Genomic DNA, 17758 nt, shown 5'->3' with positions numbered 1-17758 from the left:
GAAAAAAGTTATCTAAATCAATTTATATTCAATTAAACAATTAAATTCAATTATATTACAATATGAAGTTTCATAGTGACCTGCAAGTGTATTCAGTTCCGTCAGAATTCTAAGTGTTCTTCTCGTTTTTACACACAACTCTACTCGTTTCATGTTTTCTTATAGTCTATGCATTTCGTTACTTCTAAGTGCAAAAATCATTACCACCTCTGCACACATTACGCATACGCCATGTTGCCCAGCCTCCTGGCAGTTGCCTGAAGGCTTCATTATTGCTGTCCCTGTCAGTTAATTAGCATGCAGATCACACTCCAATCGGACGAATTATTGTACTCAAATCAGCCCATCATCTACGCATTCAAAGTCATTCATTGTATATAAGCTTGCACACATTTAAAATATATATTGTATAATTAATATCTCTTCCATAATGTTTCTGTGTTTTCTTTTGACTTTCGTTCGTTATGTTTTTTTTTTTTTTTTTTTTTTTTTTTTTTTTTTATTACCAATTGGTGTCGTTGTTTCATTGTGCGTGCGTGTTAAATTTTTCACTCTCTAAACTCTAATTTCTGAACTCCTTACTCTAAGATCGCAGCTCTCCATCTATGTGTACTAAAACAAAAACCAAAACTCTGAAACAGCGCGTAACATTTGAAGGCTCTGCGCTATCGAATCTATCTTTATAAATTAATTTTGTTGTCATAAGCATCAAGTTTTAGCTAACAATAATCTTTGCATTTAAGATCGAATCTATACATAGAGTTTAAGTCTTGTAAGAAAAATGATTTAGGTTTAAGGATGCGTGTAAACATAAATACTTGAGAACACATACTAACTGCATAAAACTGTCCAAGAGGCAGCATTTAACATTGTCTAAATGAATAATGATAAGACCGAAAAACTCTCAAAACTCAACTTTGCAACAAGTCACAAAAAAGAACAACTTATAATCTATTTATCTGCTGCACCTCTGGCCTTTAGTCCCTAAGCTTTTGCATGCCAACGCCCTACCTGTATCTGCTTGTAATCGTAGCTTTTAGTTTTTAGTACTGCTGATTATCACTGGACTTATCATTTCTCTTGTAATATACCCCGCTACCAAACAAAAACAGAAAAAAACAATGACTTAGCGATCCATTTGAGCCATTAGACCCGCCCGTTTACACATATATATATAGACTATATGCATAAGTATATATACACAATTTGCGTATATATATTTATATGACACACAAATGCAATGTATAAGTTGACTCAACTCCAATTTGATTTACTTTTTCGCTCATTTTGATCACATATGTATATTTGCTCCTCTTGTTCTCTTGCTCTGTATCTTTCTTCTTTAAATATTTACTCGACACACACACACTATCAACTCCCCGTTGGTTATATGCTGAACATATATATAAATATATATATCCATATATATATATATATATATTTTATATGTATATCCGAAATATGCTACCCGAATTGGTCCCATCCACAAATCGTTAAACTCGCATAATTCAGCTCGATCTAAATGAGCGTCGATCCAGACGTGACATGTCGCCCCAGGGCCGCAAACGGGTGGCCGGAATGATGGCCAGAGATTATCGCACAGTATCTGGCATTGGACAAAGTTATCACAATCAGGTTTGCACCTAAGCTAAATTAACGTAACACTCCATCAAACCGATCTAAACAGATCAGACAGCGCACTGTAAGCCACACACACAACACAGGCAGTCCGAGCAATGGATAAAGTGCTCCAAGCGAATCAATAGGCCACTTTCATATATCATCATCTAGTTAGCTACTGCTAGTCAGCCAGGCCTACAGTTTTCTGCACTTTCGTTATACAAATACTGCTACTATTACTATTACTACTACTACTACTACTATTACTAATCAAACTACTTAACATAACTCAACTAATTGTTTATATACATATACAAACTCAAGCCTTTATTATATCGATGCTTTTATCAGTCTCCAAACAAAGCAGCCTTGCTCTGTTCCCGACTGATTGGAGATCGGAGTCTTGTTTCCATGTGTATTTGATTGATTTTGTTTCGATTTCTCTTGCTAAGTATACATACTTATTCCGTATGCCTTTACTACTTAACTGTAATTACCTCCGTTCATTCACGTACTAATAATCCGTGTTCCAGTAGAATTGCAGTAACAGTTAATCAAACCACACTTACACCTAAACAGCAAGCACACCCACACACTTGAATTATGAACTTGAATGAATTTCAAAGCCACTCTACTCCACTCACAAGTATATATATAAATATATATATTTATAAGAATATATATATATATTTATATATATATATATTTACTATACATGTATGTATATTTACTATATACATACATGTATACGCTTGTATGTGTATGCCTAGCCGTAAGCTCTCGCGGATGCCGGACTTCAGACCTGAGTGCAGGCCGGTTAAAGCCTGAAGCTAATTCCCTCCTCTATCGTTGGTCGCTAACGTATGTAATGTTTTTTCTCTGCTCTCTCGCGGTCACATCAGAGTTCTGCAACGGGCTACTACCGACGAGGCGGTGCCAATGGTGTCGGTTCCGCCATCGGACCTGGTGGCATTAGCCTGAGCCAGCGTAGCCACTCGGCAGCTCCCGGTGACAACTATCACGGCCATCAAGGACATCCAGGCTCAGGCTACGGCTACAGGAGCAGCAGTCCGCGGCGAGGATCGCTATCGCCGCCCGACGATCGTTACATTGACTATCCAGTGCTTCCAATTCACGGTTCACCCAACGCCGCGGCCTACGCCGGCGGAAGCAACAGTGCTTCGACGGCGGCACAGACGCCACAGCAGCAGCGTTTCCAGTCTCGTTCTGCCACTGCCACGCCTACGGGATCGCCCAAGAAACGACAACTGCCACAGGTAAATTATAGACTAAGGTTGACAGTCCCAGCTAATTATATATATCTTTGGTTAACATCTTTTGCTTTTACTTTTCCGTACCATATTATATTTTAATACAGATAAATCAATATCTATTTCTTTAGTTATTACAATATATCTCGTACTGCTTTAGGGCAGACTCCCCACATTTAGTGTTTAATTTTATGTCTATTTTGTAACCAATTATTCGGAACTCGAAGTATTTCGGGATCTGCAGTTGCAATCAGTCACCTCGGAGTTGTGTATTCGAATTCTGTTCTTATTTGATTATAAAGATGCAAACTTGAATGTCACGGACCTATTTTTTTCTGGTCAAAATTCTTTTTAAGTTTTTCTGCATTAGTAAACATAGAGTTGCATTTACTTAAAAGTCGAAATATTTTCCAGGGAGGCATCTCAACTAAAGCTTTCTTACAAATTGTACCCGGAATACCTAAAAATTGTAGTTCAGCGTAGCTTGAATACTATAACGTAGCTAAAATTAGGTTTCTGTGAGAAATACACAGCCACTGTGGCTGTGTCTAGGGCTGCATAATTTTAAAAGCATTTCTGTCGACTAAAGATTTGCTGGCCAATTACACCTATTCATATAGTGCTCAGGCTATAACAAATTGATTACTCTCTTCGAAGGTGCCACAAACCTCTCGCAGCGCCATGTTGCGCGATCGATTGGGTCAGGACTTTGACGAGCGGCTGGCATCGGGCAGCCGCTTTGGCCGGCATCGCACACGGCAGCCGCACCATCAGGCGACGTATCGCAGCACCGGCATGGGTGGCTGGGAACGACATTATACGGGACTTTCAGATAGTGATCTGCAGTCGATGGACACGCGGATGCGACCAAGGCATTCGCTGTCGCCGGACAAGGACTTTATGGGCGAGTTTGGTGACTCAGACATGGAGTCGGTGGTCAGTGTGACCTCGAGTGCGTTCTCTACGCAGTCGGAGCGACCGCGCACCTCACGTGGCCTCAGGTGAGTTGTTGGCCGAGCTGTAGAGCTCGATGCGACGCTGAGCTACAACAAAGCTGGCGCCTGGCTCGCTACACTCGCGTCGGCTTCGTTAATGTCGCCAAGCCATGCCAAAGCAAAGCTGCCAAAATTATGCTGAAATTACGATTGTGGGCTACACACAAGTATTGGTAAAAACTTTTTCGAGTAGAGGCTACAAAATCCAAAATTTCCCCGTTAATTAGTCTCTGAATAAATTGAATTGCGAATCAGAAATCCGCGCTTAACTCATTACACCAAAGACACGCACAAAGAAACTCACACAGATACATACACCAGTTAACAAAAGCAAGGCAATCCGAAAAAAAAACATAAAGTTTTCTTTCTGCATTTACTTTTTGTGTTTTTCTTACCAAACGAAACCAACAAAAACGTTAACGAAAACAATAAAACCGATAAACAAAAAATCGACCAACGCTCGACGCGCGCTGCTCTCTCTTTTGTGTTCACTGCTTTTGCGTGCTCTTCACCACACTCGCTCACTCCAAACACACTAACACACACCCACACAATTACAATCACAATAACTCACCACACAAACGAACCACCACAAACCTACACTCGCTGACCTCGGACGCCAACCATTGCGCTTGCATTTCCCGACGATCGTTTGTAATTTCTCACAAACTAAAAAATTCAAATTCACCTCCAAAATTACCCCACCATACGCTGGGCTGTTAACGTAAATGTTAACAACGCATGCTGTTAACATGTACATTCAATGCAAATAAATACGAAAACACAACAAATTCGACACTGGCTCACATTAAAACCACCGAACAACCACCCATCCAACCACCCGCCACCGATAACAACCAAATAAATCAAAATCAGCTTTCCACGCAACTGGCGCAATCTGTTCGGCGCCCAAAATAGCATACTGGGCGGTGCCGTTGGCGGCCCGGTGACCGGCCTTAAGGTCTATCCCGTCGAGCACCACCGTGCGAACACCATCGAGGTGGACGACTGCGACTATCTCTCCAGTGGTGGCGGGACCCATCAGCTTCTGCTGCTGGAGCAGCTCGAGCAGCTACAGCACCTGGCTGCAATGGCTGCCGCCGATTCGCCGCCCAACACAGCCGCATTGGGTGGGTTCAGCGGTGCCACATCTGCAGCTCCGCCACCACCCACAACTATACCACTGCCAATGACCGCACCACAGCAGGTACTCGTGACGGACACAAACAGCGGCGAGCTGATCGAGCAGTTCTTCGTGGAGCCGGCCCTGATGGCGGAGGAGACGCCGCTTAACCTCGAGCCACTCGAGCCCCATTTGCATACGCATAGCGTTTACTATTCACCTCATTTGCCCAACACATTCATACAGCCGTCGCTTGACTTGTACCAACGACGCCACAACGGACGCCAGCTCGACCACGCCCCCACCATCGCCACCGCCACCGCCACCTCCAACGCAACCACTCATGCGAATCACACCTATGCGCTGCCCAGCTTTGAGCAATTCAAGCGGTATACCACGCCCGTCATGAATCTCTTTCGCAGCTCCATAACAGCACCAGCGTCTGCTCACGACCACGCCCACACGGTCTCCTCCTCGCCCAGCTCGTACGTGGGCTACGTACGCGATCACCTGGACAAAAGCTGCAGTCACTGCCAGAACGGTAGCCAGCCGGTAGTGCTATCCACAAACACAGCTCTGGCGACGCCCGGCTTGGCTATCGGCGCCTGCACCGATCCCTGTTGCCTGGCCGATGCGCATCCCCATCCGCAGCATAAGCCCATTGCATATCCCTATAGCGCGGAGCAGCTGCTGCGTCGCCCCTCCCTCTCTATGTATCAGCCGGCTAGCACCTCAGAGCCCTCGCTGCCCACCATGGACCCGGATCCCATGTGCGGCGAATGCGTTGATCAGCATTTTGTGGGCGGCCTGATCGGGCCGCAGCTCAATCTGGGCGTGGTACCCACCTACCATGTGCACACGCCAACGCCGACAGCTCATCGGCGAGCGAACACGCAGCTCGCGCCGCCTCCACCACTGCCCACGCAATCCGTGCTGCGGCTATCGCGACAGCTAAGCGAGGATGCCCTCGTTTCTGCGGTGCCCATAGCAGAGGCTACAGCACGGACTCAACCCACATCGATTCTGAAGAAGCCCAAGCTGGACCGACGGCGCATGTTTCATGAGGGCCAGTCGCGTTCCCTGGACTACGATGATTTGCATACAAAGAGCTGGGGCAGGCGGCGCATACGTTACGAGGACGAGGTGGCCCCACATGAGCTGATGCCGCATGCCTATCACCCCTGTGAGGAGCAGTTGCCTAGCAGTCGCCGATACGGCTCAGAGACGAACATACGTCAGTCGTATATGGGCGCCAATGTGGATGCCGCCAATCCGCTGAGTCATTCGCATTTCTTGGTCACCGATGACAAGATCGTGACCATCACCTACGACTCGGATGTGGGATGGACCCGACGCGGCGTAGCACCCTCCCTCTTCCGTGGTCCACACCGTCGTGGCGTCGATGCTCGCAATCACATGTCTCTCGATCTGCAGCGCACCAGCCAGCAAAAGCTCTACGGACCCGCTGCGCCCTACATGAAGCGGCGTCGCAATCTTCCGCATCCGCCTAGCGCGCAAAACGCGCACAACTTCTCGCCCATGGAGGCGATCGGTGGTGGTGTTGGTGGGGGCGGTGCACAGAACAGTGGTACATACAACAGTAACAATCACAACAGTAGCCACTACACCAATCACAATAGCCACGCAGCGAGTAGTGTTAGTAGTGTTAGTCAATTTCACAACAACCAGCAACAACAACAACAACCACAATCAATTAGGCAAAAAGGGAAAGAAGGCATCATCGCTGTAAACGGATTGTTGGCATCGGCATCGGAACAATTGACGAAATCTAGTGGTGGGAGCGGTGGTGCAACATCTGCCGCAGCTACCGCTGCCGCTACTGGTATTATCGTCTGCGATGGTAATAATGCTAATAATGCTTCTTCTTCCTCTTTTGCAAATCCCCCACAACAACAACAACAACATCATGGTGTCGCTAATCAACCAATAACAACAACAAACGCATCACCCAATAAACATGCCCCATCATCAATACACAATACCACCACAATAACAACAACAACAAACGACGCCAACAACTTGACCCATGACGCAACATCAATCAATCTTACACAACAACAACAACCACAACCACCAAATACATGCACAAATCTCATTACAAATGCAACAACAAACACATCGTCGAATGATGCGGCAACAACAACAATAACAACGACGACAACGATAATAACCGCAACGACTGCTACAACAACTGCCACAAATACAACTACAACAACAACCACAACAACAACAAATACAAATAACACGAATGAACCAAACGCAACAACAACAAATGCTAATACGAATGTTAATGCGGATGCGGATGCGGATGCACCTATCGATATCATCGATTGGGATGCAATCGATGCGATGCTCGACGACGATTTCAGTGAGTACGACAAGGAGAAGAACGGTGTCAACGAGCCAAGTGGTGCAAAATCAGCCGACGGCGGCGGCGGAACTGAGGAGAAAGCCGGTATGTATTGGATATTGAAGCACATGATCCAAATATCAGATATCACAAAAAATCAAAAGCATTAGATTAGAATCATCTGTAACCAAAAAATTTATACATACATACATATATTCTGAATTGATTTCTAACCTAACAAGTAAGAAAGCTCTAGTCGAGACTGCTCGACTACGAGATCCCCTGAACTCTACAAGCAACTGATATTTCAATAATATTTCAATATAATGAGAACTTATTTGTTGAATAATTTAATTTCTAGACGTACGATCGTAATGAAACTTTCAGAACGTAATCATGATGTATAAATGTATGTGTATACCGAAGCACAAGTGTCTAGTATTTGATATACGACTTTTACAAAGATGATGGTGAGGGGGGAGGTAAATTTTAACAAAAACCGAAATTGTATAAAGTTCATCTTAATATACATTTTAAATTTGGAGACTCTAGCTTGAAAGATGTAGCAGATATAATTATTTTAATGATCTTCGATAAGGTTTTTTATCGATAAAAAAGTATCGGAATGAGTTATCGTTTTTTAGTGATAAACTGATAAAAAAAGTTTAAGTCTCTAGCTTTTATATCTTCTGAAATCGACGGACGGACGGACAGGGCTAAATCGACTCAGCTCGTCGCCCTGATCAAGAATATATATACTTTGTGGGGTCTGCCACGCCTCCTTCTGCCTGTTACATACATTTCAACAAAACCATTATACCCTGATTTCCCATTTTAAATGGGTATAAAAATTGATAGCAAAGTAATTTAAATAAATTATGGGACGTTTGCTAACCGGAGTGAAATCCAATAATTATTTCTTACTTTGATTCCTGCAGTCTATTCTATCGAGATTGATATTGATATTGATATTGATATTGTTATTGATTTTTTTATTTACGAAACGTCCGCTAATGGCGTGGTAAACTGCTTCTTCCTAAATTCAGATGGGTCAATGTTGAACTACTGAACAGATAAATATATAAATTATGTAGTTCGACCAATGGAGTCTTGCAGATAATCATATTTTGAGTCTTGTTCTTGTTGTATGAGCTCTTTATAGTTATTGTAGTTTCATTACCTCTTTTCAGGGTATAAGCCTCGATAATTCATCCAGTTAGCAGGCGCGTTCTTATACGTGCGTGTGTATGTATGTTTGCATAAAAGAAGTGTAGAATGATTAGAATATCAGCTTGGAGGGTTCAGAGAATGTCCTAGTCGAGCAGTCTCGACTAGAGCCTTCTTATTTGTTTTGTTTTATGATGATCAAATATTTGGAGGACCAAAGATATTTATTTAGATATCTGTTTAGTACAATATTTGCACAGGATTTCTAATCTAACTTCGGAAATTCTTATTTCTAATATTTTATCTGTGCTTTCATTGCTATTGTTTGTGTGCGCTCCACAGATGGCAGTCTGTCAGATACCACAACGGATCGCAAAAAGTGCGGCAACGTGGATCAGGAACGATCACCAAAAGGCGTCAGCGGGATGGGTAAAAAATCCAACTCGACGTCGCAACTGTCGGCAACAGGTAAGAGACTTGTTGCATTTTCTTTGTATACAAATCGTTTCAGTAGTCTTGTTGAACATGATCAGATATCCGAATATCAAATTACCAAAAATCATTAGTAGGCTCCATTCGAGTGATAGAATCAATCATTCACTAGACTAGAGCCGCCTCTTTGGTTTCTCACACTTGTATTTTTCGAATGAAAAAACTTGTTGATTTCACTAACTAATTCATCGATCATCTTTTGCATAATTCTTAACATTTTACTAACCGATCGTAACAAATACTTGAACGAAAAAAAAAAAAAACAAAACAATACTAAAATAACGCCATACTCAAAGGTCGTAAAAGACGTATGGGCTTTGGAAAGAAGGGTAAGAACTCGTTCACGGTGCATCGCAGTGAAGAGGTGCTGCCTGGTGATATCACGCGAGAGTTGCGCTCCTGCGGAGGTGCCAGCGGTGGTGCTGGCGGTGCCGGTGGCGGTGGCCTATCCCGTGGTTCGTCCTCGGAGGCGGACCCCATTGAGCAGTTTTTCGGCGATGGCGCTGGTGGGGAAAGGTGCGCACACAAGTCCAACTTATTCTGTCTCTTTTTGTCTCTCACTATCTGTGAAACTATCTTTCTATATAGCTAATTTCTCTATTTATGCTATGCTTTGAATTTATAGTTTTCATTTTGATTTCTGATTCCAATTGCTTTTTAGTTGCCTTTATCGGAAATAGAAGCAAAGAACAATGCTTAAAGTTCATGATGCTGATGACGATGATGATAAACATTAGTTACGAAAAAAAATCAAACATAATTACAAAGCAAAACACATTAATTTTCGGATAAGCAGGCTGCCATGTATTTCTAGTTGTAAGAAATATTCACATATCAAAACTAAAAAAAGTTGCGCTCGCTGTTTTTGACTCTCTTGCTCTCTACCTCACTCTTTCTCTCTCTCTCTCTCTCTCTCTCTCTCTCTCTCTCTCTCTCTCTCTCTCTCTCTCTCTCTCTCTCTCTCTCTCTCTCTCTATTAATCTCTGTCCCTCTTACTGAGTAATTACGCGTAAAAGCTTGCTGCAAGCTTTCTCTCTCATGCGCGCCGCTTCAGTTGTAAGCAATCTGATAGCCCTTTTGAGTTATTTGATTTTTAGTTCACCTCCAAGCGCAATAAACCAACCAACCAAAAAAAAAATCACCCCACCAACAAACAATCCAAAGTCGATACGTATTTTTAGGCTTAAACCAAAGAAATTGCTAAAGGACGTCGCACATGCCGAAAGCTTTGCCTGGCGGCAGTTGCAAAAGCTTTCGAACAGCTTGCAACTAAGAAGATACAGCAAATGCCGACCTACGCAAAGCTTTCGGCTGTGTGCGCTGACTGTTGACGGTCACTGTGGCTGCAGTGCGGTTGACTAATGGAGGCTCCCAACTCGTTCCGTAATGCATTTTAGTTTCGCAGCCACTTTGCCATTTTTATTTACAATAAATACTAACCTATAAAGACAATCGCCCGTTTAACCTTACTTATATATTGTTAGTGCCATTTATTACAACATAACATACTATATTGAGTTCAAACCAAACCATTATACCACCATTATACTCTTAAACTTTGTTCGATTTACATATGCATGCATTGAGTTATCTACTATTATAACAACAATAACTTTCAAAATACTTTTACCAGACATACTACTTTAGCTTATTACCTACCTACATACCTATCAGTCTATTACAGCCTTTTTAACTAGCTAAAGTAACTGCTTTTTAATATTAGCGAAAAGTACCGAAATCAGTCTTTGCAGTTATGTGGTAAGGATTGCCCATGGTATATAAGCCCCACTAAAAACAGTGCTAACAAAGCAGATACTGACATTTCGAAATCATTTTGCCATAAAGTCCACCGGTCCCAATTTCCGATTTCGATTTGCATGAACTGAAGCTTCTGCTAGTAGTATCGAAAAAAAAGTGAATATTAATAATTGAACTAATGTTTATCATCTGTTTTCTACAATTTTTCTGTTATTTTGCAAAAAAATTTGATATTTACGTACGTATATACAGGGAGCTCTGTCAAAGAAAGCCAAAACCATTCAAAAAATTAAAAATAAATACACCAAGATACAAACAATAAACTAATCATACCACACAACAATATCATCAATGAAAATTTACATCGATTTGGAATATACATATATTCGAAATATGTATACATATAAACATACAATACATATATATATATGTATTGTATATATATATATATATATATATATATATATATATATATATATAATATATATAATACAAATACACACTAAGGAATTGAATCAGTGAATCGTAGCAAAAATAAATAAAACGTCGCAATTTATTCCTCACACACATTAACTCAGCAAACGAATACATTAAGTATTTTAAATGGAATAAATGTACTTACAATGAATATTGATTCCTTAAGTATTCGGCATTACTATAAATAATATATATACTACGACTATTTCATTTATTTTGTTTTTTCATTTTTGCCAGTATGATTTCGACTTTATTTCAAGTTTCGTTTCACTCTCTGTACTATAATTTCTGTATAGGCAGGATATATATAGATACATATGGGTGTATCCATACATGTCTATATGTACATGAATGTATACATATATATGCATACATATATATCTATATATATACATGTATATTCCCAGAGCCCAGCGTCGAGTATAGTTTGTATTGTATCGGGCATCGAGTAGAGGCCAGCTTCGCAAAACACAAGTCCCTTCATTCAGAGACGAACAGAAAAGAATCAAAGCATTGTTCAGTTCGAGCCTTTGAGTTTTTGAGTACATCTATCACTCATACATCAACCATATTGTACTATATAACTCGTACTGAACTCTCTCAATCGTTCACTATATGTATATGTGTATATATATATATATATACATACATATATATATGTTTGTCTATCATATTCTTGGCAGACCAATATCAGGCTCAGTATTTGGGCAGCTCGAGCGCGAGCGGCTCGTCCACTAGTCACCATCATATCACACTACCACCACCACATCCATATTATCAAAGGCAGTCGCGCGGCTCGGCGGGCAGCATCCAGCGGTCTGTGGAGGTGCCGCCGGTGCCAGCGGTCACCCGCTACAGCGCAGGCAGCATACATTCGATCTCAAGCTCCGAGGGCTCATCGTAAGTTTCTCTGGCCAATACAAAAAAGCCAAATAAATATACCTAACTACAACAGTTAAAATAAATAAAAAATAGAAAAAACTCAATAATCTTTCATCAAAACTCTCCTCGAAATTTCTGTTATTTTTTCCTACGAATCTTTCTCTCTATCTGCCTCACTCTCTATTTTCTTCAATTCGACTTCCGTTGCCATAGTCAACGATCTATCTCTCTCTCTCTCTCTCTCTCTCTCTCTCTCTCTCTCTCTCTGTAACATGCTCTGTCCCACTGTATCTTTCTCTGCCTTTCTCTCTCTATTTCTCGCTCTCGATCTTTCCTGTGTCATACCGCATACCACCCGACTAAAACACATATTTTTCTCTGATCATGTTATTTATCTGTGTCCAATCTTTGCCGGCATCTCTTTCTTGTTATCTACGTATGTGCGCCTTGATATATCGTTCGAGCCAGTCTGCATTTTTGTATATCTATAAATATATTTGCGTTCTGTTCTATTTTCCGCTTCACTTCTTTGTGTAATTTTCCGTCTAATATATATGTCCAAAATAAATTTGATTTATTGTCGCTTAGCTCATTATTTCCAAATATACTTGTATGATTTCCTTAAATATGTATATATTTATACTATTTGATGTGTGTGTAAGAAAAAATAAAAATAAAAATAAAATGCAAATAAAATAAAGTAAATTACAGGCCTTAAGCTAAACTCTATTAACTATTACTAATGTACTAGGCACCTAGACTTCATTGTGGCACCATTGATGTACCATTTAACTTCCTCATAGACACAACGGGAACTATTTTATGTATTGTAATATAAATATATGAATATATTTATACAAATATATGTAAAATGCTTCAGTAATTCTATTTTAACTAAGTACAATTTATATTGGCTTTGTTGATTTCAGCAGCAGAAATCAAATGAAAAACAAAAGCTTGCATGCTATTAACTCTCTTGTGTGCACTACTCTGTCAGTACATGGTCCACTACTACCACGAACCAAAACCACAACCACATCCACATCCACAACCACACTTACCATACCCATCCACAGAACCAGTCGTAAACCAACGTACACAACAACCACCAAGACTTACAACAATTTAACTGTCTTTCTACAACTCCCTGTGTATAACAGTCTGGTTCCACAGACGATCTTCATAAAGTTTCTCGACATTCCATCAGATACTGATTAATCAGTGGAACCGGGCTAAAACTGTTCTTTTTTCTCAAAATCTTGTACTTCTTTGTTTTTATTCCTTTTCAATGAGATCTATGTGATGAATGTTCTGTATCGAATACCTTTCTAAAGTCTTTAACTTTTTAAACACGAAACACAAAAAAAAAAAAAAAAAACAAAACAAAAAACTGAAAATTCCTATAGATTTTCGCCATCATTACGCAATGATGGAGCCCTGAATGAGTTTGTGGATGGCCTTGGACCGGGTCAATTGGTTGGTCGTCAGGTGCTCGGCGCCCCCTCACTAGGTGACATTCAGCTGTCGCTGTGCCATCAGAAGGGCTTTCTTGAGGTTGAGGTGATACGAGCCAGAGGCTTGCAGGTAAGTGAATGCACAAATCAACTAAAGGAGGGGAGTATCTAATACGTAATACTATGCACCTGGCAGCAAAAGCCGTCGTCGAAGATGTTGCCCGCGCCCTACGTGAAAGTTTATCTGGTGTCGGGCAAGCGTTGCATTGACAAGATGAAAACCTCTACGGCTCGGCGCACGCTGGATCCGCTCTATCAGCAGCAATTGGTATTCAAGCAGTCGTACAGCGGTTGCGTATTGCAGGTGAGTGAGCCTAGCTGATAGATATATATAGATCTATTAATTGACATCAATTATCTGTCCAGGTGACCGTTTGGGGCGACTACGGCCGGATTGAAAAGAAAGTGTTTATGGGTGTGGCACAAATAATGCTCGACGATCTGAATCTATCGAATATCGTTATCGGCTGGTATAAGCTCTTCGGCACCACCTCACTGGTCAGTTGTCCCACTAATATAGGTTTAGGCTCTAGGCGCTCATCAATAGCCTCACTCGACTCACTCAAACTCTAAACTACTTGAACTCAACTCAATTCAACTCAAACTTAACTCAACTCAACTCAGCTCAAATATTATTATTATATATAAAAATTCAACTCAATATCGACTTGCTAATTGATTTAAAACTAAAATACTCAGAGCACGAGCCAAAGATATAAATACATGCATATATATAAATACATATACATACACATATGTAGCTACATTTTATTCAACAGTATTGACATACGAAACAAAAAACTTCAAATACAAAACAAAAAAATTTAACTTCGTAGTTAAGCGATTCACAAAGCATCTGTACGAACACAAACAGCAACAAAAAAGATAAACATGAAACAATACCAAATTTAAATAGTAGTTGAAAACCAACAACAAATTGATTGCATACATATTTTGCATTTGTTTTTAGTTAGCTAAAAATACAAAAGAGCACACACGCGCACACACCTGTATATGAATCGATTACACCGCAAAATCCATTATAATATATATCCATATATATATTTATCAGTGCCAGCAAGAGATCAGATATATATATATATATATATATATATATATATATACTTAAAAAAAATGAAAGATTTTAAGCCAAAAGAAAGTTAAACACCTATCGAAAGTCACCTAATATCTATATCACCGTTATCGTTACCGTTACCGTTACGTTCTTTTGGCATAGCATACAACTTCAACGTAGTTATATATAGACTCGAACAATACTCATATAGGTATGTTTCTCAATCCCCAACTACCTGAAACAAACAACCAAAACCACGATCAATTTAGTCTTCTGCATGCATGTAGTTAACGTACCATTTATCGTAATATCGTACTATCATATCCTTATCATTCATATCGTATGCGATAATTCCTCTTTGACCTATTTTCTTATACTACTTGCTAACAAACTCTAAACTACTCGATTCCACTAACTTTAATCTTGCTTTGCCCAATTCCTGAACTAAACTCGAAACATGAACACATTAAGAATTCAAAGCCCAGAACCCAAAACCAAAAGTAAATCAAAATGGCAAATTTCGGCTAGCTGTCAACATAGATTGTTAGACACACATTATATTATAATCATATTAGTTAGGGTTAACGAAGCTGATGAATGACAATTACAATGCAATTCTCGAATGTGTACCCACATCAGGGTCGTCCGATTGTTTGGGCCGGTGAATCAATAATGGAGGAGCAGGGTGAATAACACTTTCCAGCTACAGTGAAAACACTTTAAAGCACCAAGCACAAACAAATTCCAAACTTGCAAACTGACCTGAATTGTAAGTGCACACACTATAACTAACAACTAACTTATGCATATTGATAACGATTTTATTCTCCACTTATTGCATACGAATGAAGCTCTTTTTTGTTCTTAAGCAGCTTTCTGTATAACGCGCTAGCACAGCCATTTGCCATTTTACTATCAAATAACTGCCAATCGACAATAATACTAAACAAAAACAATCAAAAGCAAAAAGAAAAAAAAACCGCTCACAAGCAAATAACAATTAATTTGCCCGCTAATAAACAATTAACATTGCATTATATAAGAAATACATTTGCCGAGATGCCGTTAGCTAATTTTTTGGTGGTAATCGTTGCAGTAACCCTTGCAAAGAGCTGCCAGCCAGGCAGCCAAATAGCAAAGGACCAAGGTCAGCCAGCAGGACCTGCTACGCTTTGTTGGGAGAGGTAAAGGAAGTAGAACACCCCGGATGAGCATCTGGAGCTGTCGCCCGATACTCCCATTCGGCATGTTGCTGGCCTAATCTATGTCCAATTTGTATGAAATTTTTGATTTGTATAATTGATTTCTTACTCTTATTCTCGATCGGAAGATATCCTTAGGACAGTAAAGATCTAGGTAATTTTGTAAGTCATGAAAACAAATGCATTTAAACCCATACCCGCTAATACAAGCAGTGCAGTAAAAGATTAAACTGCACCATAAAATTCAAGATATATAATATTTAAATATAATGCGATCTAACATAAAAGAGAGAAGAATATAAAATATTATAAAAATATGAAATTAAAGTGAATTTGTAACTGAATGAGAGCGTATTTGAAGACATTTTTATTACACACTTAAGATCGCTATTATTTTCGTAATACGATTATGATTATTATTATGAATAATTATTATTAATAAATAGATATACAGACAAACAGCAGAAAATATGCAAGTTGCACACAACCAAGATAAGGTGCTAATGTCGGTAATACACCTAAAGAAAAGTCAGTAAGATGGAAAACAAAAAGAATAATGGGATAAAAGATGATAAATAATTACAATAAGTAATTGGAGGAAGCAGGATGTGGAGACAAAGATTTACGTGCAGATGCAAGTTGTTTAATAGATAAATCTAAATCAATAAATTAAAGTTATAGATTTTCAAGAAAATATTTACGAGTATATACTATATACAATATATGTATACACAAATATATACATATATATATATATATATATAAAAGTTTAAGCAAGCAAAGAACCACTAACACTTAAATAAGCCTAACGTACGATAAATTAAACTTAAAGTTATTCAGAAAGTAACTAAAATGAGATATATGATATATGAGATATATAATAATCCAAACCAAATACTTATTAAGCGTGACGATTGAACAAATTTAATTTAGAAAATGAAAACAAACAACACACACACACTTACATGAATACACAACAAATGTAATTCTTAAGCTGTACATAGATAACATACAAGTACACACACACATATTTATATATATATATATATATATATATATATATATATATATATATATATATATATATATATATATATATATATATATATATAATAAATATATATATATATATATATATATATATATATAAAAGTCATATACTTATAAAGCCCATAAAGGTGAATTTGTTATTCATGAATAATTTTTTTGGCTTCTGCTTATTTTATTCATATTGTTTTTTGCACAGCTGCGAAAACTTGGCAGCTACCCCAAAATGCTTAAGTTTCTGCAGCCAGCGCTGAGCTGATAACAGATAACAGACAACGGAGTACAGAACACTGACAACAGAGAACAGATAACAGATTATAGATAACATGTAACGCATTCGCATAACACAATCTCGCTTCTATACGCATATATCTCGCATATCCTTTGTCTAATTCAACTTGCCCACGTCAGCTAGCTCGAAGTAAGAGAATAACGCATCGTACCTTCAACATAATAAATAGTGTGAGCTGTAAAAATGTTACCTGCTTGCTAATGAACGGATAAAGAACACAACACACACAACACACACAATACATGCAACATGCAATGCTTAGCCGGTATTGAGAGAGAACGTTACAAAAGAAATAAATTCACATACATACATATGTGCATGCATATGCATATGCATATTTATGCTTTACTTTGGCGTCTGGTTGCGTTCTCTGGCACAACATTTTGCAATGCATTTGAGGTCCTCAAATGGTTCATTTTGAGTAAACATATCAGAGGCCTGCGAGGGAACTAGGATGGGAGCAGTAGATTTT

At 39.4% G+C, this 17758-nt stretch overlaps 1 protein-coding gene across 22 annotated transcripts in view; it reads left to right on the top strand.

Moving 5' to 3' along the window:
* The window catches only part of Rim (Rab3 interacting molecule), a 43152-nt gene extending 26744 nt beyond the window's left edge, over positions 1–16408 (top strand). For 8 of the 22 annotated variants that reach the window (XM_089265570.1, XM_089265562.1, XM_089265566.1 and 5 more), the window contains 10 exons: positions 1513–1635; positions 2523–2897; positions 3549–3892; positions 4763–7485; positions 8890–9015; positions 9336–9555; positions 13563–13740; positions 13807–13974; positions 14037–14956; positions 15842–16408. In XM_089265570.1, coding sequence (XP_089121696.1) covers positions 1513–1635; positions 2523–2897; positions 3549–3892; positions 4763–7485; positions 8890–9015; positions 9336–9555; positions 13563–13740; positions 13807–13974; positions 14037–14243 — 4464 coding nt within the window. In that variant the 3' untranslated portion in view covers positions 14244–14956; positions 15842–16408. Of the gene's footprint in view, positions 1–1512; positions 1636–2522; positions 2898–3548; positions 3893–4762; positions 7486–8889; positions 9016–9335; positions 9556–11957; positions 12175–13562; positions 13741–13806; positions 13975–14036; positions 14957–15384; positions 15515–15841 lie in introns of those variants that run through there. The other 14 variants (XM_030388374.2, XM_030388381.2, XM_030388389.2 and 11 more) reach the window with 9 other exon arrangements.
* Positions 16409–17758: the final 1350 nt, after the last annotated feature.

Source organism: Drosophila navojoa, chromosome 2, assembly GCF_054131105.1.
Source record: "Drosophila navojoa isolate 15081-1374.11 chromosome 2, UAZ_NAV_1.0, whole genome shotgun sequence".
NCBI classification, from domain to species: domain Eukaryota; kingdom Metazoa; phylum Arthropoda; class Insecta; order Diptera; family Drosophilidae; genus Drosophila; species Drosophila navojoa.
This window is presented reverse-complemented; position numbering and strand designations above follow the sequence as displayed.